At 41.7% G+C, this 21,818-nt stretch overlaps 1 protein-coding gene across 2 annotated transcripts; it reads right to left on the reverse strand.

The window, feature by feature from the left end:
- Positions 1–1,100: 1,100 nt before the first annotated feature.
- On the reverse strand, positions 1,101–21,754 carry BTBD3 (BTB domain containing 3). 2 transcript variants are annotated; one of them, XM_030945891.1, is made up of 5 exons: positions 21,683–21,754; positions 10,578–10,842; positions 9,939–10,029; positions 9,321–9,439; positions 1,101–5,430 (listed from the first exon to the last, which is right to left on the reverse strand). In XM_030945891.1, exons 2-5 carry the CDS (start codon positions 10,718–10,720, stop codon positions 4,398–4,400), a joined length of 1,386 nt encoding a protein of 461 aa, XP_030801751.1. In that variant the 5' UTR covers positions 10,721–10,842; positions 21,683–21,754; the 3' UTR covers positions 1,101–4,397. The 2 variants fall into 2 exon arrangements, with proteins under 2 accessions (XP_030801751.1, XP_030801750.1); XM_030945890.1 differs by lacking the exon at positions 21,683–21,754 and having other exon boundaries at positions 10,578–11,651.
- Positions 21,755–21,818: the final 64 nt, after the last annotated feature.

Here is a 21,818-nt window from a genome sequence, read left to right on the forward strand (position 1 = left end):
GAGAAAGTCCCTTTGGATGAGATGGGCCATGCTTCATTCATCTTGTCCTCTTGGTTCTGACCTGTTTACCAAAGCATCTGAGGCTGCCAGCAGCACCAATCTCCTCTGCTACACCAAGCCAGGCTGCTGCTGCCAGTGTGGTCCTTGCTGCCCCACATCACACTGAAATCTGCCACACATTTAAGAGCTTTCACATTAGTACAGTGCAAGGCACAGGGCAGTTCCTGCTTGAAGCCAGCTCCAAATGAGAAGTGCTGGGCACCTAAGAGAACTTGGATCCAGAATGGAGCAGTGTGGTGCCAAGTACTGAAGTAAGAATTCTAGAAAGACGACTTACCCAAAGTAAGTAAGAATTCTAGAAAGACAACTTACCCAAAGTGGCAAATTTAATGCCTGTAAACATGCTTCAATCAGAATTTTGGATGAATTCTGAAGGTATTGATTTTTTTCTTTCTCAAATTTCCGTATCTGTCTATCAGACTGTATTTTTTATCATTAGCCAGTAATATATGGAAGGTCTTGGAGATGGACATCATGGAAGTGAGCCTTTAAAAGAAGTGACCTTTAAAGTCAGTGAAGTCTCAAATCTTAAAATGAAGTCTCAAATCTCCTGGAAGAAAATCGTTAATACTCAGAATTCTGAATAATATTATATAATTAACTTTTCAGTAGAGAACAGCCTCTTGGCACTAACCATGTCCTTTCTGATACATCAGAGACTGAAAAGCATGGCCTTTCCTGTGCCAACTGTCTTTTAGAATAAACAAAAGACCCTCCCCCTTCATCTCCACATGCTTAACAATATTAATAGAACATGAAAATATTAATGCCAGCAGACAAGGTCTTTCATAAAGTACATAAATGAATTCATTCACTCTAGCTCATTAGCTTAATCATCAACCTTTTTACAATGCAACTGATTAACATTTTCATTGTTCTTCTTTGATTTCCCTTAGACTTTTGCTTCTATGGGGATCAAAAGATCTCTGAATGCATAAGCTCAACAAATATCCCTGCACAACTGAACAACAATAGAACTGTTAAAAGAGATAACTAAGTAAGGACTTTCACAGCTCATGCTTCAAAGATACTGCAGGAAACAATGATTTAAGAATCATTTTTATTTTTATGTTTAACGTGATTATACACATTCATGAGTCCAACAAGATCTGCACTGTGACATTAAAGATACAGTACAATAACATTCAACATGAGGTACTTTATATATTTATATATATCTGTCCTTTATAAATAATGCTGTAAGCCTGCTAAGGTCAAACACTGCTTCAGCACAAATGGGTGCTGGGACCTGAAGTGAGCTGAGTTTATCACAACAAAAAAACAAAACCCAAAATAGTTCAGTGCAATAAGTGTGTAGAAATTAAAGTGTTTACTTAAATACTATTTTAGATATGCAGAAAGTATATTACATTATACTCTCTTATCACATATTCCTCTCACCAGCAAATCAAAGATACAAGTAGCAGAGACAGCCAGGAACAGTTTAGACAGAATCTGTGAGGTGATCTCTACAGACATCATGTTTACATTCCAGGCTGACATGGCTGATGCTTGCAAGACGTCAATCAACGTACTCAAGCTTGGGTGGTTCTGCTAAACCAACCAAATCCACATTCAGACACCCACTGAAGTGCCCTGATGTCCCTGGGTGAGTGGCTCTGGCCACCTTCTTACATCCCAGTACTTGTTAGCATCACAAAGTGCTCAGAAGCAAGTTATGCTGTGAGCATCCAAAGGTGTTTTGGGTGCCTTTGTCTGATCACCCACACTTGAAACCTTTCCCTGCACCAGCTCCCAAAACCCAGAATGGACTCAGAGGAATTAAGCTAGAGGTTGCTTTCATCCTACTTCGTCAAAAAGACTTCATAAAAGAATCAAATAAGAACAATAATTAAATAACAGCTCGTTTTCTACACATTACAGCTACAGTGTTCTGATCTCTGAACTTCTCTTCCAGCCAGTGAACATAGCAGATAAGTCACCTTTATTTGCAGGTAAGTCAAAACAAATAATAAATTCAAAGTGAGAACCCAGGACTAGTTAAAGCAATGCAGTACTCTCTGACTTGTCCCACCAGCTGTGGCACATGTTTTTTTACCAACCAAATCAAAATGCAGCTCTCTACCAGAACCTGTCAATCTGCTTATCACTCAGAGTAATTACATCTGCATCAGCCACTTGCTATACAAAAATTTAATCAGCTGATTAGCATCTTTCTCTGCTTTGAAATGTATCTAAATAAATGGAACTGCTGCTCAGATGTTGTCTAAAAGTAGATGACCGTTACCTCATCACAATCTCAGATTCCTTTCTATGATCTTTTCAGCAACTCTTTCTCCACTCCATACCATTTATACTCTTGTCTATTTTCAGTTGCAGATCTAAATATAAGTAACTGGAGGTTTTTATAAATCTCTCCCTGGGAGTTTTCCATGGAGCATTCTGTTTAGATTTCACAAACAGTCTGGATTATGTACATCTGTTACAAAAAACAAAACATTTTTCTATGTATTTTGAGGGTATTTACATTTCAGAAAGAGCGCTGCTTACACACACATGTATGTATGTATACAAAACATTAAACTTTAAGATGCATGAAAAGCATAAATCCTGTGGAGTACTTTTTTACCTGGCTCTCCTTTTATTACCTAGAGAGAAAATTTGGGATTTGACTACACTCCACTTTTCCTTACTTCAGATGGTATTTTGGACACTGCAAAGATGTATTTTGGCACTTTCCAATGGCCAAGGGCCAGGATTCCAACCATCAAGCAACACTTAGAGTAACAGCATTAAACTGGTAAAATAAGATGAGAAAAACATTTTTATTACAGAACTGACAAGTGATTTTAGGGTTATGCTACATTAATGTGTGGATATACTGTAACATTAATCTTCAGCAGGTCTAAAGAATCATTTGGTCCTCTCATTTTGTTCGAAGGTATGCAACAAACAGAACGCATTTTGGAGGTGAAGCGAGATGCTTTACAATGGACAGTGCAGCAGGGCAGAGGAACATCTGTCCCAGTGCAGTGATGAAGGATTTTCTCATGTTTCAATAGTACCTGTAGTTCTTATTTATACTGGTTTCCTCCCCTGATCCAAGGAGTATCCCTCATACTTTTGCAAAAATGATACAGACATGTAACTTCCTGTTACATCACCAAAAATGATATGGACATGTCACTTCCTGGGGGGAAAAACTCAGCCAGGGAAAAGGTTCCAGACCACATAATCCTCTGACTGATGTGTAGCCATAAGCAATGCAAGAGCTCCAACAATAACCCATTAGGGGAGATTTCCTCCCCCCCTCACTGCTATCAGATGGTATACACGAAGTGTAACATGACCACAGTTGGGAACCTTCTGTCTTTGTCTAAATTTCAACTATAAAAAGTAATAAAAAGGAAACAAAAAGGTAATAAAAAGGAAAAAAAAAATCTCAGATTGCAGAAAAAAATCCAAGTCAAGATTGATACATTCTTTTGTTCCTCTAAAATCTGCCTCTACCATTTTTAGAAAGAAGAAAAAACCCACCCAAAAGAAACAAAAAATTATCCTGCATCAGATGATTGCTATAAATTCCCATTTATTTAGCAAGGGTTCAAAGAAATGCCATTTAAAGAGCATATCAACTCCAGTGTAGCAAAACCTGGGTCATGGGAGCAGAGTTTCAAGAGCTGCACACACAATTTGAACACATGCAAGTACTTCCTTGCCTTCAAGGTGGGATTCCTAGAAAATGAACTCCAAGGGTAACTGGCCAAGCCCACATCCCTTCCTCACTGTGAACATGTCCATGCACTAGGGATATGGCTGGTATGCCGTGGAGCTTCCTGAAAGATGCTGCCTCACAGGATGAAGGTTTAAACTTGTGCTTTTTCTGCTTACAACCGAAGGACTTCTTCCAGCCCCCATGGTCAAAAGCAGCTTGGTTCACTGGGATCTCTAAAGTCTGCAGAGCAGACAGCAGAGAGAGCTATAAAACAAGACTCTTTGTTTTCTCTCCCTACCTCCCCAATACAAGCAGAAAGCAGAAAATGGAGAAAGAAAAAACTGATCAATGAAGACAGTGTTGAGATACAAGAGGGGGAGATGATTCACTGGTGCATCAAAGAAAGGGTCAGCATCACCAGCAAACAGGCACCTCCCTTACAAAGCCTTTAAAACTTGCTTGTTTCTAAGAGCTTCCAGTTTAAATATTACACTTAATCACCAATGATGCTACAAGTACAGCAAGCCAGGAACTTGCCCACAGCATTTAGTTACATATTCCCTGTACTGATCACATATCTGCAGATAAAAAGCTAAGAATCAGTAGGCCTGAACCAGACAGGTTCTTCATAGCAAAATGCTTTGTATTCACACACTCCCATTCAAGCATAAAATATGAGTTCAGGAATTTGTCCTCCCTGTACACCTGTGCCATTCGTACTGTCCGAGGAGCACTGAAACTGAACAGTCACCTTCCCACACTGAACTTCTGTCATCCCTTCTTGTCCAAAATAGCTGAGTTCATTACCATCCAGAATCACGCTCGCTGTGTAAAAGGTGTCAGGCTCAATCTGCACCGGATACTCAAACCACACGGGAAAAGTGTTACTAGAACCATCCGAGAAGTATTTACTCAAGTTCTGGCCCAGGATAACTCCTTGTCGCTTCAGTTCAATCTTAGCACTGTACTCTGCCGACCCACAGCTGGAGCCATAGAGCCCAAAGCCAGCAATGAACACTCTCTTGTCAACAGCAAACTGGATGCTGTCACAGCGGCCCCGGTAGCGCCACTGGTTGCTGCGGTAAGCGCAGGACTGGAAGCGGTGGCAGCGCTGAGGGACGAGGCCTTTGCGGGGCTTGCTGACGAACTGCAGCTCTGGTTTCTTGGCGGCCGTGTACCACAGGAAGATGTCGTTGGTTTCATTCAGAGTCAGGATCCCCGACTGGGCGGCGCCGTTGGCGAAGTCGTCCAGGGCCATGGTGGGGATGCGGATCAGGTAGAGAGCCTTGCCCAGCACCTTGCGCTTGTTCTCGATGGTGGCCGTCAGCTCCTGGCGCTGGCACTCCACTTCAGCCCAGTTCAGAGCTGCCTCGAAAACAACGATTTCTTTGGCATTCAGAGTCTCCCTTCGGAGAATGCTTTCAAGTGTCTGAAAATCAATGTCACAGAAGCCCTCAGACTTCAAAGCGAGCTCAGCTTGGGCATCAATCACTTCCCAGCAGCGCTGGGTCAGGTCAGGTTCCTCGAATAAGCAGCTCTGGGAGAGCAGCACGCAGGCATTCTTTGCACTCAGGCTTGTCTCGAGAAAGTTAACGCAGGCACGGGCCAGGTGAGGGACAATGTACTTCTTGGCAGCGTAAAGAGTGGCCAAGACAGTGTCTGCTGCCAAATCGATCTCATCACAATAGATGTACCTGAAATAAAGCACACAGGTGTAATGCTGCTGCTTAATGCGACACCAGTTTGTCAACAAACTCATACAAAATCATAAACAAAGAATATTTAACATAACTCCACATTAAAATCAAGCAGTGCTTTGGGGAGTATTGATTAAGTCCAGAAAGAAAGAACAAAAAAAATTCAGCACTAATGTTAAGACCATGGAAGAGAACAGGTTTAAATCTGAGGTGAATCCAACTTTCCATTTGGAGTGCATGCTAGGAGACAATTGTTTAAAAACTGCGGCCCCTACAGCTCTGTGCTCCTTCCCCACAGGTCTTGGCTCCCAGGCAGGAGCTCCTGCAGGGCTGCCTCCCTCAGCTACCACAGGAGCCTGGAACATGTGTTATTATCAAGAGTCCTTGGACTGCGTGTCCCCTGATGGTGAACCATGGTTTACTGAGGTGCATGAACAAGTTTGTAGAGAGTAACTAGGTAATCTAAGAGAAATGCTATTCAAGTATATCAGCTGCTATCATTTCTGTAACTACTGGATTGGGTTCTTTTCAGAGGTGGCTTTTTGTTTTGGGCTTGTGGTTTCAGTTGGTTTTTTCAAAGGGTTATGAAACGTATCGGAAATGGAAGATTTTCAGGTTTTTAATGCTCACAACATCCTAACTCAACTAGCACAGCATTTTCACTCAGTCTCACTGCATAAGGATGAAAAAAGCTTTATTGCTATGGCAGTGTGGTGGAAGAGATGAAGGTGAAATTCTATTTATGTGACTAAACTGCTGGGATTCATTGCTCAGAGAAATGAAGCATTGTACAGTTTGTTCTTTTCAATATCTCATGCTTCAGGGCTCCATTTGCAGCTGGTGAATGCAATGTGCTAAAACCATGCCAAATGCAATTTCACTCTTCACAGGGATAAGCAAGTCTTGATGGTTATGGCTGATAAAAGTGTCTTCCTCCAGAAAAGCTAAAGTTGTATGCAACCCTGTACCAATTAAAATTTTCTAGTTAGCATGTTCCCTACACAATGAGTTTTCTGCAGAACAGACGTGCCTATAAAGAGGAATTAGTACCTACACTGATCTGATTATAGTTGTAAATAACTATTTGTATTTTTGCAGCTGTACGATAGCATCCTCCATGCCACACTTGAAAAACATGCACAGAGGAGATATTGCTCCAGCAATATAAAATCTAAGAGGCTACAGAGGAAAAAGAAAACTTACATAGAACCAAGCTTATTTTTAGTGTTTACTGCTTGGTTTCAGCTTATTTGTGAAACCAAAGAACCCATCTGTATATCAATGGTTACAGGCTTAGCTCCTTTACCGCCCCCAAAAAAATCAATTTTCAATTAATTTGTTTTTATGATTCTCCTGATTGCTCTCCTACTCTTTCCTCCCTTCTATTACTTCTCTTTGCCTGCTAGTACAACAGAGAATGATGACATCTGTTTTAAACTGAAATAGTCCAAAAGTTGCTATTTTAATATTGCTGCAAATAAAGAACTAATATCACTGATGTACAGCAGACACAGCACAGATCAACTGTCAGCAATACTCCCCACCTCTGACTCTGCCAGTGCACCTCAGCTCTGGTTTGCAATTACTGATATTCCAGTTTCACCCTGTTCTCAAACACAGAGATTCTGCCAGACCACGGGGTTTGGTGGTTTAGTAACACATTCAGCCTGGGATGAGATGAGATCACAGTTCTAACTTGAACAGTCAGGACTGAGATAAGATATAATTCATTAATGCACCAATTCAGTTTAGCAGCCAGACTATGAGTTTAACCCTGTTTTTAAAACTGGAGAGAACAGTCAAAGCAGTTTTACTGGGAGAATAACTAATGTCTACCCATCATGGTATTTCCAACATTACACCTGGCAATACCTTATTTGTTGTCAGAATGCCCACTGTGTAATAAAACAGAAAAAATATTTATGCCATCAGAATTCATTGGCCCAGGGGAAAAAAAATCCCCAAACTTCTTGAGCAAGATGTCAAAACCAAAAAACCCAAGCTAAATATATTTTCTGACAAAGTTTATGATGCAGAAAGAAGCCTGTGAAGGAGAGGCTGCTTTGGCATAGCCAAAGTCTTTCCCTCTGTAGCAACACGGATTTGCCATCCATGGCTCACAGCAGTTGCAGGAAACACTCCCAGGGATGGTTTCCCAGAGTGAGAGGAGTGAAGGGGACAGTGGCTCCCCCTAAGCTCCTCATGCAGTGGATGCTGTGATTATGGGACACTGCAGTGCTGAGCAGCATCCCTGTGCCTTCCCTGCACCATCCCAGTGCTGCAGACACTGACTGGGCCACTCTGCAGCCTCAGACACACTGCATCAGGGAAGACAGCACTGGCAAGGTTACCTCAACAGCCACACAGACCACAAAGTTTTTCTGGTCTTTAGGGTTTTTTCAATAAAAGCTGAGAAGGTGAAGAATCCCATGGTTCTGGCCATGCTCTCCTAGATAGTTTCCTAAATTGCCATGGGCTAAAAAATATGCCAAGACCTAGATGTCAGTGTTGCTACTCTCTTTTCTAGGCTTTCTTTAATGATAAATTCAGAAAGTATTCAGTTTTTATACAGCACATCGTGTTTAGCCACAGTGAAATAATTTGCTGTTCAAAAAGAGAGGGGGGCTGCAGGAACCCAAGAATCTTGTATTTGTGATTTGTAAAATCTAGCATGAAAGTAAAGTGTAAGTCTGAGCTCTGCCACAAAATCAAAAAGGCCCAAAGCAAAGATCTATAACACACCTCCCCACATAATGTCACATCTTAATTTTATATTCCAGGTCTACAGAACATCTGTGGAGCTCTCCTGGCAGTTACCAATATTTGCACAGAACATTCCTAATGTTGATGATAACCTATAAAAACTCTATATGCAACTTTGAATGTTCATCTATGATGCCAGTGAAATGTTAAAAATGAAAAAGAAATTCTTCTGTAATCACAAGTTAATCAAAACAATCTATGAAACACAATAAATTGCTAGCTAGTGATTATATCATTACGTGCAAGAAAACTTACAGCATATTAAAGGGATCACTATCAGATACTGATGTATTTTTTGTATAGGAAAGCAACAGCATTTATTTAAGCTGAAGGAAAAAAACCTAAAAACTCAAAGCCATAGCATTTCTGTGATAGGGCATTTCTCCTCAACAATCAGAATTTATAGATACATTCAAGGACAATTCAGCAGGGAAGCTGCTTCATTATGCCCATTTAGGAAAAGAGAGCATTTCTTATGCAGTTTGCAAGAAGAAAAATAATGATCATGTAAACTGACTCGTTTTCCTTGTTAGATAAAACCCCCTATTCATGTAAACAGCCTTTTTATCACTTTCCAAACACATCAATATGATACATAAGGAGAAATTTATTTCTCAGAGGCTATGCTGAATAACTTAGGGTCATTTTTCTAAGACAAGACCTGCGTACTGCAGGTTTATAAAAGAGCTGGAACGATGTCAATCTACAAACCCAGCAATTTACTGGGTCTGAGGGGGCTTTGTGCATGCATTTTTAACTTTTCTCTATGCTTGCAAAGTAGAACAGTTGGTTTGGGGTTTTTTGTTACAGCTGACAAACCTTTTTAGTAACTCCATTCCTTTGTGTAACATACAGTGACAAATCAGATCAATAGGCATTACAGTACACAATGTGCCCAAAGATCCCCTGTCAAAGTCATTATTTACAACTGCCTACATTAGTCTAATATGTGTGTGCCTGGAAGTACAGGGGGAGAGCAAAATTAGGTGAAAGTTCAAAACACAAAAAGAGGAATATTTCAAGCAACTGCTTTCTTTCTGTTTATATGCAACTTCAGCTATGACATTGGCAGGGCATATATACATCAGACAGGAACACATATCCAGCAGATGAATGATGCTTACTTCAGCATTGCAAGAAAAGCAGCAGGCTCAACATCTGGTATACGGATTTCATCTTTGTCCTCAGCGAGCTCTCCGTAAAACATTGCATGGAATACAGAGCTCCCAACAGCCAGGACATACTGTTGAGAAAGGGAAATCTTATTTCATGCTTTGAACTGAAAACACTGCCAACACAAACAATGTGGGAGAGCCACTCTGAGCAAGCTGGGCTGCACTGACAGGCTCTACAGACACACTTCAGTAAGAAATGAAGTCCAAGTTAAGAACAAGTTACACGTTTTCCTTGTATTTTACTCTCCTGGGCATAGATGCATTAGCTACTGGAAAACGCTCACCTCCACCACAGAAGTTAACTATTTCTAGGAAATCTCAAGAGCAGCATTAATCAACAGCACAAAGCAGTATTCCTAACTTTACTGCCTTAGCCCAACAAATGTGCTGTTTAACCAAAAACACAAAGAAAAGCCAAGGAGAGATTATCCCACTGCATGTGGCCTTTCCAAACACAGACTGCTGCCTGTCCCAGAAGAGCTGAGCCTCCCACACTCTGTCCTGCTGTAACTGTGGGAGCTCTCTCTGGCTGTCCCCACCCCAGCAGATCATGCAGCTGTTGCTTACTTTGTGTCCTGGCAGCCGCTGGGTCCCACCTGGTGGCCCGACCACAAAATGAACATCTGCCATCAAGTCATTGTTGAACATCACTGCATTTCTACAAACAGAGGTAGCATGTTAATTTGTGGCACCCAGGAACTCTCTTTGCACGTCCCAGACTCAAGAAATATGATTTTTTAACAACTTCAAGTTGCTTGTTAGCAAAGAGAAGCAGGTCACACTTTGCTTTCAGCTGCTTTACACATTATTGCACAAATATATCAGAGAAAATACTAAAAGTGTTTCTGGTGTGTGTGGGTACAATAAAACAAACCCCCAAACTTCTGAGAACTTTCCAAGAAGTGGAAATCAAAGTCCAGAGCATTTATCACTGAAAATCCCCACTGAGGTCTAAAAGGAAATCTTTATGGGTATGCTGTGGCTTTCAGCAACATTTTTATTAACTCAAACAGATGCAGTGGCTGGAAAAGAGATACAAAAATATTTCATTACCAAAATTCTTATTTCCCACACACATGTGGGGAGAAAAAAAGCTCAAACAAATAAAATATAACTGTGTTTTCTTCAGCAAATAAGTGCATTCTGGACATTTTGCTACTTTTCACCTCTCTATTCAAACACCAAAAAAAGCTGCCCTGAACTTACCTCTCTCTGATGGTTGGATAAAGTCCTTGCCAATTAGGTGCAGGAATAGTGTTGTTGTTGTTGAGATTTTGCTGATGGTACTGCTGGACAGCAGTTGTATTAGTATTAGCTGGTTTCTTTCGGGGAAAAATATCAGCAGCCATCTTCTTCTTCTTTTTGGTCTTCAAGGTAATGATTTCATAGCAAACTGGAGGCAATTTGCTGTTGCTACTGCTGCTGCTATTTCCTTTCTTAGAGCTCTTCTTAGACCTGTTCTTGACCGTCTCTGGAAGCATCAAGAAGAAGGTGAGACATTTCATGTTCTTTCCTTTCTCATCTACCATCAGTATACCCGTGAGTAAAGACCGACAGCCTAACTAGCCAGGAACATTTAGGAATCTAGGTGGAAGCTGTAACACCGAAAGCAGCAGAGCTGAGACTCAGCAAGACAAGGTGACCTTTCCAGCACCCAGAGTAAGAAACTGAGTTTAAGTTTGATCCAGTACTTGAACCGTTAAACACATCCCCATCATTCCTTCCAGCTTTCCTGATCAGGAACCGCCTGGCAGCGCTACAGCCGGGGCAGAGTGCAGGAGGAGCGCACGGTGGCAGTGCCAGGCTGCCGGCGAGCCCAAGTTGTGCGGGCAGGGCTGGGAGCGGAGCGGGAGCGGCAGCCGCGCGGCCGGAGCCAATGGCTGCAGGCACCGCGCGCGATTGGGCTCGCACACAGTGACACCTATTGTAGCCTGCGCCGCTCCCACGGTAAAGCCACAGCAGCGCTCCCGCAGCTCCCCCGCAGCCGCCGGCGAGGATGGCATGGAATCAATGGCACACGCGGCTGGCCGGGAGTGCTTCTCTGCGTGCGTGTGAGCTCTCCTCGGTGCCGCTTCAATTCTCACAGGCGAAGCAGCAAGAAGTTGAAATCAGCTAGAAAGATCTATCTGAGTCTGATGCCACGGGCATTCGATATTAGCACAGCTTCCTTTGCCCGTAGCATTCCCACAAATCCCTCCTGTAAGAGCCGCTCAGCGAGTGCGGGGCCGATATCGGAACCGAATTAAAGCAATCGAGCAGCAGCACGGACAGCGATGCAGCCAAAGGATCCCTTTCAGCGCGGCTTCTACTCCAGTGTAACATGAACAGGGATGAGGTCACAGCTTCAGCTTTAACTCCTTCTGTTTCCAGATAACACAACAGCCTTTGACAGGGGTCCCAAATCACTAAGCAGTGCTAATTAAGCCAGCTCACGCCAGACATGGCTGCACCACATCAGAAGAAAACTTCTAGATGTGTAATCAGATTAAAGCAAGCTAGAGTGAATATATTTAATCAATATTTCAAAGCATTAACTGAAAGGGTCTGAATGGCTTAGAGAGTCTCAGGCAAAAATCACTCCTTGAGATGCAAACAGTCCAATTTTACTCACAAATAAACAGGATATAAGCTATGCCAACCAAACCATTTAAATAGGAAATAAGTCTATTTTATAGTCATTAGTTTACTCAGAACTTAAATTTTGATCAGATTTCTTTAATAGCAGGTCAAGTGTATAGAAAAACCACCAAGTAAGCATAGCCACTTGAAAACAAAAGTAGGGAAATAAAAAATATTTGGTATGAGGTGTCAACATATCACACCTTAAATACTGGGGAGTAGATAGTTAAAATATGATTTCATAACTACTTTCAGTTTTAAAGAAAAACCCCTCTGCTTTCAAAGCTAATTTAGCCACATTTTGCCTTAATTAGTTTTGCTGGCCAAGGGTACAGCAGGGAAATTAAAGTGATAAAAGGTTGGTGAAGAAATCTTGTTGAAGCCCCTGACTCAAACAGAAGCATTACTCAGGCTATTTATTCAGTCTCCATCCCAAGTGCTGGAATCACAGCTGTGGCTGTGTAACACTCACTCAGAATTCTTTAACCTGAGGATGTGCTGGTATTTCAGAGATTACCAGGTCTCCTTGGGAGATGCTGCACACCAAACCCTCACTGCAGGCCCCAGCCATGTGCAGGCTTTGCTGCAGTGCTTGGGGATGAGGATGATGATGCCATTCCCAGACACATCTGTCCTCTCTGTCTGAAGGCACTGCCCATGGAAGGGGAAACAGAAGGAAACATGTCCATGCCTCAGCTGCTACATTTCACAATCCAACACCTCAGTGCAAAATCTCCTTGACTGCTGCTTTAAAGGAAGATGGTGGGTTATGCCTGAAAGGCAGAGACGCATTCCTAAATACATTGAGGGGAGGTTATGTAACTTACAAAGAAATTATTTCTAGCAACCTTTTCTCTCTCCTCCACACATTTTCTTTTTTATCTGCCATTGGGAAGGGAAACTAAAAGCCTAAACCATATTGAACTGTAGAGAGGGAGAAGAAGGGGTAAAGGAGAAGAAACTCATCTCACAGATGGGATCTTATAATTGCTCACAGCTGAGTTTATAACAGGGACACAGCAGGTATTCCCAGCACAGAATTTGAGTTTGTTGAGTTTGTGTAAGTTTTTTTTCCCTCTCCTTATGTAAATTTCCAGCCCTTCCAAATAAAACAGTGTCCCCACTGCACAGGACAAACATTTCAAAAGGAAGAAATCTTTAAAAAACCTCTTAAAGATACAGAAAACCACAGACTCCAGAAAATCTGGTTCTAGGCATTGCAGTTGGCAGAAAGCAAAAGACAGCAGGGGTTGGGAGATTTGATTGTCATTCCACAAATCCATTTTATAGACTCCCAAAGTATATAAAAAATCAAGGTCTCTGCACATTTCTTCAAACCAATGACCAGGATAAATCCAAAGATTTTACACACACACTACTAAGGTCACTGGGAGGCTACAGGAGATAAAGAGAATGAAGGACAGACTGACCAGTTAACTCCATGTGCGAAAGAAAGATTGTAAATGTGAACTCACAGGAATCCACCAACCTTTGAGCTGTGGAGCACACCACACACGCACAGCACGTTGTGCTTTCTGGGAAAGGAAAGGAGAGAGGAGCTGCAGCTGAAGCATGTTCTGCCTGAACTCAAAAGTCAGACAGACCCCAGTAGACAAGAAGTATCTGCACAACAGGATAAGAAATCCAGTCCAGTAAATAAAAAGCCATCTTTGCCTGCTTTTAAGCCACACACCAAAACCTAGTCTGCTCTAACTAGAAAATAGCTTTTTCTAGATTCCAGATTCCAGAACAGAACCTAAATAGATTTAGATTTTCATACAATTCCTATGAAAAACTACAAACCTCTTACAGGTTCATACCACCTTCCACTGCACTTCATCACCTCAGGAACTAAGTCTCATCAACTACTCATTAGATGGATGTGAAAGAGGAAAAAAAAACCCAAAACAACGAATTATTGTGCTATTCTCAGTAGGTACAGAGTGTGTGGTGATTGGGAGTGGGGATGGAGCTGAGCTGTGAAAAGAAGTGAACAGCACTGACAGCAATGAGCCATGGAGTGCCCAGGTGTGCTGAGCAACCACCAAAGGGAACAGAGGGCACACAGGGGCAGTGCATCAGCATGAGGGGGATAAAAGGCCGGGCTAAAGGGCAGATGCCTGAAGCCTTCTGAAGTGGTCTGGTGCCACTCTGTATGGGTTGAAGCCTTCTGATATTATGTGGTGATACTCTGTGTATCACGGCTATCTGGACTGCAGCATGTGCTGTGGCATATGCTGTGACAATTCTCACTCCTTATTCTTTTTGTCTTGGCAGCAGCTTCCATTTCCTTTCCTACAAGGGTGTTTTGTTGTTTTACTATACAAATACTGTTAATAAATGTAGAACTCAATACCCTGGCAGTCAGTAAAAACAGCCCATGAACTGCTGCCTGTTGAAAGACCAGTCAAAATCCCCAGTTTAGATCAGTCTGTCTCCAACAAGAGGATCAAAGAAGGTCACCTTCTCTGACCCACAGATCTATCCATTTCTGAAATTTTATTATAATGTGCTCCTAATCTTCTTCAGCAAGTTTCATTTTTCTTCATTAATTATATATTAGCAGAACTAAACTTGATATATACAACTGAGAAAAAGGGAAATACAGTTCTTCAAAGGCACATTAATTTTTATTTTACAAGCAAAGTAGTCAGACCAGAAATATTTCAAGTTAAAGGGTATAGGAAATTCCATGCTTAAATCTTTAAACTGGTCTAATGGATATTCAAAATGCCAGAAGAATTAAGCAAAAGACTATATTCCCAGTCTCAGATACTACACACCAAGTTACAAGCCCCTTCCAAAATATCAGGAGTAGGTTAGGAGCCCTTGGAAATCAGTTCCTGACTAAACATTGTGAACTGAAGCAGCAATTTTGCTGTTCAAACCCAAGTGTGTGCATCACACCTGCCATCCCAGCTCATTCATCCCTCAAGAACACAATATACCTTGTGAGGCACAGGAGTCACAGTAAAGCCCAGCTCCTGGTACAACTTTTAATAGCATGTAACTACTATAATTATGCCTTTCTAAAGGTAGCTTCCAATAGGGAAATCAGTTTAATTTCCAGACCTGCTGGGAGTATTCTTCCTCATACTTCATCAGTTTCTCCTGCTGCAATAGCAAGGATACCAAGGAGTTTCTATATTTTTTTCTCCTTCTAATAAGCTGAGGTTTTGTACAGCTCTCATTTACAAGCCTGTTCCACATGTAGTAACATGAGCTACACAACTCTAAAAAAACCCATGCTTTCATTAAAATTCCCAATTGTTTATTACAACCACATCATGAATAAAAGAAAGAATTCTTAGTAAGCAATGAGGAAATGCATAGATTTATTTTTCTGAAAAATTGCCAAATGTCTTCTTTGGCAGTTACTATGCCTGTGCAGTATTAACATTGTTTAAATCCTGAATTTCCCTCTACAAGGAAACAAATTTCAGATGACACATCTTGATGAACCAGAATAAACACACAATGTTACTGTTTAACAAATCTACCTGTCTGTCCACTGCTAGCTTTCACTGAATTTAAGTTAACTTCAAGCACTCATTTAAAAATGGAATATACATGTTCAAAAACTAACTAAACCAACAGAAAACCTCAATAAACCAAACCCACACAGCTGTGGTGCCTTGTTCTGTTTACCTGTCTATGAATTATTTAATCACTTGGAAGAGTCCTTCCCAATCACCATTCCAACCCTTCTGTTTGTAAAAACAAATTTGGAAAGGGCACTGATAGCTCTAACCTTCATTTCCTCAAGTAAAAAATGCATTGCAGTGGACAAAACCTCCCAATCTCCTCTCTCCTAAGTTTCTTATTGGCAGCACTGCAAGAAACCAAGATGGCATCTACCTCTGTCAGCTGCATGGAAAAGCTGGCAATGATGTCTTAATCAGGTCTTGTATGGAAAAAAAAAAAAATAAAATGGCAACCAAAGGCAGGAAGAAAGATGGGCAAAATTGTAAAAACTCTCAAAGAAGCCAAAATAGATGTTAAAAAAATAGCAATTACATCTCAGAATAGTGAAGAGCTGTGAAAGAGTAGAATAGTAGCAGAGTAGAATTGCATCTTGAAGCAGGACTAGAAGCTTCAAAACAAAGTCAAAAATAGTTAAATAGTATTTTTCTATAGAACTCATGCTATGCTAGCAACATACTTGTTAGCAAATATTCTTGGTGTTTATGAGGATTTAAATACTTTGCATAACATTATCCACTAAGTTTTTACTTTTTCTTCTTAAATGCCCTCAATGCTTCAAAGAAAACAAAAGCAGAAAGTCCTGAGCAGCCAAGTCAAAAGGTAAACACCAACTTGCATAAAATAGAAATCTGAAGAATGAATATTCACAACTACTTTGTACTCCTGTATTATTTCCTAGCATACAGCTGATACATGGTATTTTAGTCTCTCTACCAAAGCAGCCTTTCTATTAAATCTCTTTAACATGTCATTAAGCAATGTCCATTTTGAGACAAAGCAATCACAACAAAACATACAACATTAATATCTACTCCTATGTGTACTTGCAAGTAAATGTGCACTTTCTTTGTATGCATTTCAAGTCACTTTTCATGAGCCTGCTCCTACTTCAACTGCAGCATCTCCTATTCTCATTTTTTCCTGTTACCTTTCTTGTTTAGCTGCTTAAAGCCTGCAATTTAACTTCAATGAGAGGTTGAATAACTTAATATTTATGCCCCAAACACTTTGCTATGCTGGGTCTTTTTCCTTTAAAGGTTTTTTTCCCTGATGGACCAAAATACTGTATCAGAGTGAGAAAAAAAAAGTTAAAAATTTTCTTGTATTGTCATTCTGATTTGAAGACCATGCCTGCTGCAGGAATGACAGTCCATGTAAACCACAACTGTGGCAAGGAAGGGCTGCATTTCGACAACCTGCAGTGAACAATGTACCTGATCCCATTACAGTGAATTACCCCACAGACATTCTCTTCTGGGCATACGGTACAAAATAATGTCAAAGGCTTCATTACAATATAAAATATATAATTTGACAAACCTGCTAAGAGATACTCCCCAATATCATAGTTTGGGAGCTGCAGGAAGAAAATAGAGTAAAATTTGCAATGCATTTTATGTGCATTAAGTTGTTCCTTGATAGTTCAAAGTAAAACAAAGAATTACAAATGTACTCTGTGAAGAGAAAACCTGCAACCACAAAATGATAATTCAATTCAAGGTTACAGGAGATAAACTGTTTTGCTACTAATTTAAAAGAGACAAATTATGCATTTGTTCCCCATGGTGGCTACTCGAGCTTGTCCATTTCATTTCACCTAGAGCTTTGCTCTTGACAGTCTGTGGGGTCAAAAATTAACTTCTTTCTTAGTGGCTGCCATTTATTTATTTATAAACATGATATTGCAAACCTGAAAGCACTCAACCCTTTTTCTAAGGCAAAGGTCAACTTTAATTCTACCGTGCCTCTTACCAAAACTGACTGACAAAGGAAAGCTCAGATAGCTCAGGAAATTGGTAATGAGATACAGTGGTTTTCATCTCTGGGTCACTAATTCTAAATTGACTAAGGTCAACAGTAATCAAAAGTCATTAGCATTTAATGATCCTTCGGTGCCCTGTGAGAAAGAAGCCAGTGATCTTAGCACACTTCAGGAAAACCAGCACTACAATCAGCACTCATATGCTGCCTGCTTCAAGGGACAGGTCAAAGCAGATGACTACAGACAGAACTTCCAATCCTGCAGGCAGATCTCACCTCTTAGACAAACCTTTAACTGATTTTAACTTGGCTCACTAACCATCATTTTCAATGGTTAAACTAATATGGGTTCTCTGAAGGGCAGGCTGTAAGCTGCCTGCTCCTGTTCCTGCTCCTTCCCATCAGCAGTTCCCAAATGTCTTTGTTCCCCTGCACACAGTAAGTCTGAAGAATGCAATGCAAACAGGCCCTTCCTCAGAGAGGAAGGTTCTCACTCAACCAATGGCATCAGAAGTAACTACTCCCTGAGTATCCACAGAGGAACAGCATCACAGTTAATTATCTTGGTGTATAACTCAAGGACTACATTTTTCATGTGCAGGTAACCTACATTCACCACATCCCACCACTGTGCTGAAGCTCCCAGTGGGACAGAAGCAGGGAGAGGAGATTGCTACAGTGCACAGCCACACCTGCTCTGTGCCCTGCACACTTCAGTCCCCTGGGACTGTCATGGCAGCAGCACCTTCAGCAAGGGTAAGGAGAACAGAGGGGACTTTTGGAAAGCTTAGTTAGGTGTTGGAATGTATGGGTCTAATGGAAAACCACATTGTGGTTTTCCATCTAGGCAAGGTTAGGGAACATGCAGCTTAAAAGCCCACAGCAGATGAGCAACCTGTGTGCTCACAGCAGCAGAGCATCACAGCTGGCAGCATTCAGGGTGTTAAAGAGGGAAAGTCTGGTACAGCATCTTCTTCCCACTGCATTTGAAATTAAAGAAGAGGAAAATCTTGACAGTGAAAGAGGAACAGGTCAGTACACTGGCAAACCAAGCCTTTGATGAGAAATGCATTCTCAGCCACAGTGGCTCATGCTTCTCAAAAGTGAGAACTAAAACCAATGAGTAACAACTCTAGCAGTGGTTTTACAATTGTCTACCATCCCCAGTTTTTAGATATGAGAGACTGATTGCTGCTAACCTGAGCCTAATCCAATAGTTCAAGGAATGGAACAGACATGACATCCACTACACTGCACTGTCCCGAATGACTCTCCCTGTGCCACACATTAGCAGCTGTGCATCCTTTTACTTGCCCTTAACTGATTCCCTCCAGCACACACAGCCTCTGTTTGAATCCACAGGGAGATAAAGATGTTCCCAAATTTTTCTCCTATCCACTGCCTGAGAAAATCAGATTTATTTTCCTTTGCTGCACATAGTTCAGCCACACTTGCCTTCCTTAGTAGTCAGTTATGCTTCAGTATTTCCATCAGTTTCTCCTCCTCTTTACAAGTGAATGGCAGCTACTGCACCATCCTGAATTTTCAAGAAAAACACATACACACTGCTCAAATTCTGTTTTCAGAACATATTTTTGTGCCTTAAGATATATTTGTCTATCAGTGTTAGGATATCTTAAATGTTCTTCTTCACAGTAACTCTGTGACACATCAGAACTGCAGAGAAAAACTAAGGAAGAGGCAAGTAATCAAACAGAACAGCATAATTAAGGGACTGTACAAGAGAAACACAAAAACCCATTAGTTTTATGTATTATGAACTTTTATACAGCATGAAAAGCTTTCCTTTTTCTGGGTGTACATGGGGTAGTATCACTTTGGTCTTGTAGAATTGTAAAGGCAAAGAGCTCTAAGGAATCCTCACAGCTCTCAGACAAGCAAACATCTCACCTGCCTGAAGAACTGCTTTCTTTTCCTACTCTCAGAAAACCCTTGCAACCAAGCAGAGACAGGACAGACCTAATTCCAGAGAATGTAGCTTTTAAAGAAAATTACTCCTTTAAATTGTTTTGGATGCAAAGAGGAGAAAATGTAGCTAGGGTGGTTATATGGTGTGTAATCTGGTACATAAATTTCCTGTCACAGAACAATGTTATCAACAGGTCATTCAGCCTGGTACTGAAGTGCTACATGATCCTCTAGTGAAATATTTATTCAGGGTATCAGGTAATCTTAGGGTACAGGCAACAGGGCTGGACAAAGTGATGTCTCTAGATACCTTCCAAATCTGTTTGTTGCCAGTCTTCACCCCACACATACTCACAGACTGCCCACCAGCTCCCCAGTGTTTTAAAATAAAAACACTTCCTAGGTGTTGGACTGGCCTGGTTTTCACAGCAGCTTGCTGAGATATCAAACTCAGAGAGGGCAGCAGGATCAGAAAACAGATGAGCCAGGACCCAAAAATGGGAAGTTTGCAAATTTGAATGGAGTGATGTCCTTACTTAAGCCTCCCCTCTCTGTTTTCTGACACACACATAAAAAGTGCTTTTGTAACCAAGGCAGGAGATTGGAATTCACCTTAACGGCAGAAAACACAACTGATGACAACTTCCACCACAAAAATCTTTTCCTTCCAAGATTCCCATCTCTTACATCCCTCTTTTGCCTCATCCATCAGCCCTTTGAGACAGAAACTGCTGCTTTATCACTCATTTAAGTGCCTCACAAAACACAGCTCCCACACCAGCTCAGGTACCTGAACATCTGTAAAACAGAACAACAGCCAGCCAAGTCCAAGGAGTCACCAGAGACAGTATGAGGGCAGAATCATTTTGAATTATCAGAGAAAGCTAATGATGGGCATAAACAATATTCTCCTGCAAAACTTATTTGCACAAGTTTCTACAACAGGTGATCTCAATTTCTCCTGCCAACAGAACACATGGCCTATGATCATCAGACCTCTGTTTTAAGCGAGCCTACCCTAGGACTGCTGCTTTCATTGTAACTGTTGGGTAAATTTAGAAAAACAAAAAATTGCTCACAAGCTGTAACAAGCAAGCGGCCAAAACATAAAAATTATTGTTGCAACTTGCATTTTTTTTCCCCCCGGCCTTAAAGGGCAAACTAAATGAATCCCATGTTGCTTCTGGAAGGTGTTTCCTCTGGGGTAGAGCTGAGGATCACTGGCAGGGAAACACAAGGGAAGTTATTGTGCACTTAGCTGCAGTGTACTTACTGGGGGGGATTTAAAATGGAAAAAAAGAAAAAAAAAAAGAAAGTACTGCAGTCAACGTTCAACTTTGGCAATCCTGCAGAACTTTGTTCACATGAAGGCCCTAAGATATTTGATTTGCAAAGCAAAATTATCCAGTAAACCCCAGGTACTGCACACTGCAACACCCTGCACATACATTCTGTAGGAAATGGTGAGACCGGCTCTCTCTCACTAAAATAAAAGCTATTTTGAGCCTAACTCTGGCATAAAAGTTTAAGCAATGCAAAATAAAGTACTGTACACCTATAACCCAGAACCATCTCTCTAGAAAAAACAATCAAAAAAAACCCCAGAGCACAGATTAAAATTTAACACGCACATCACATGCTGAAAACAAAGTACTGTGAGGACTAACTACGAGGCAAAAAATCTGCACCAGCACTTCTCAGATGAGCCAGCCTGTTGAATTAGGTAACTACACTTTAGGAGCACGTAGGTATCTTAACTTCAATCCAAACTTTTCCTCCAACTCAAACAACCCACCACTCCCTACCCTTTTAAAATGCTGCAGTGCTCAGGAAACACCGCAACGAATTGAATTTATAAACCTCGAAGTTCACAGGTGCCTTTTTCCAAGCAAACAGGAAAAGGGGGGAGTTGTAAAGGTGTAAAGGGAGTTGTAAAGGTCGGGTGGAACTAGGGACCCTTCAGGGACAGGTACATCAGAAGTTCGGCCAACAGCGCGTGGAAAGGAGGAGGAATTTATACCAAACCGGGTGCACCTACTAATTGTGCCTCCGGGAAGGTTACCGAATTAATGCTTAAAGTACTTCTTTGACAAAAGAGCTTTACTTTAAGCAGGAGAAAAGCCCCAAAGCCCAACTTGTGTTCTGCCTCCCGCTGGAGGCTGCAGACTGGGCACAGCCGGGTCCCGGGGCTCCACCCGAGCCCGCTCCATGGGCTCCCCTCCGGCACCACCGCGAACCCACCCGCGCTGCACAAAGGGGCACCGAGGGGACACCGACACCCGCCTGCGGACACGCACCGCCACTCCAGCCAGGCAGAGGCCGTGCCTGGGGCGCTCTTTGTGCGGGAGAGCCGGGCGGCCCCGCTCCCCTCACCGACGGCCCGGCGCTCCGCGGCGCTGCCAGCGCTCAGGTGCGGCCGCCCCGCCCCGGCCC

This window comes from Camarhynchus parvulus, chromosome 3 (genome assembly GCF_901933205.1).
Source record: "Camarhynchus parvulus chromosome 3, STF_HiC, whole genome shotgun sequence".
NCBI lineage: Eukaryota > Metazoa > Chordata > Aves > Passeriformes > Thraupidae > Camarhynchus > Camarhynchus parvulus.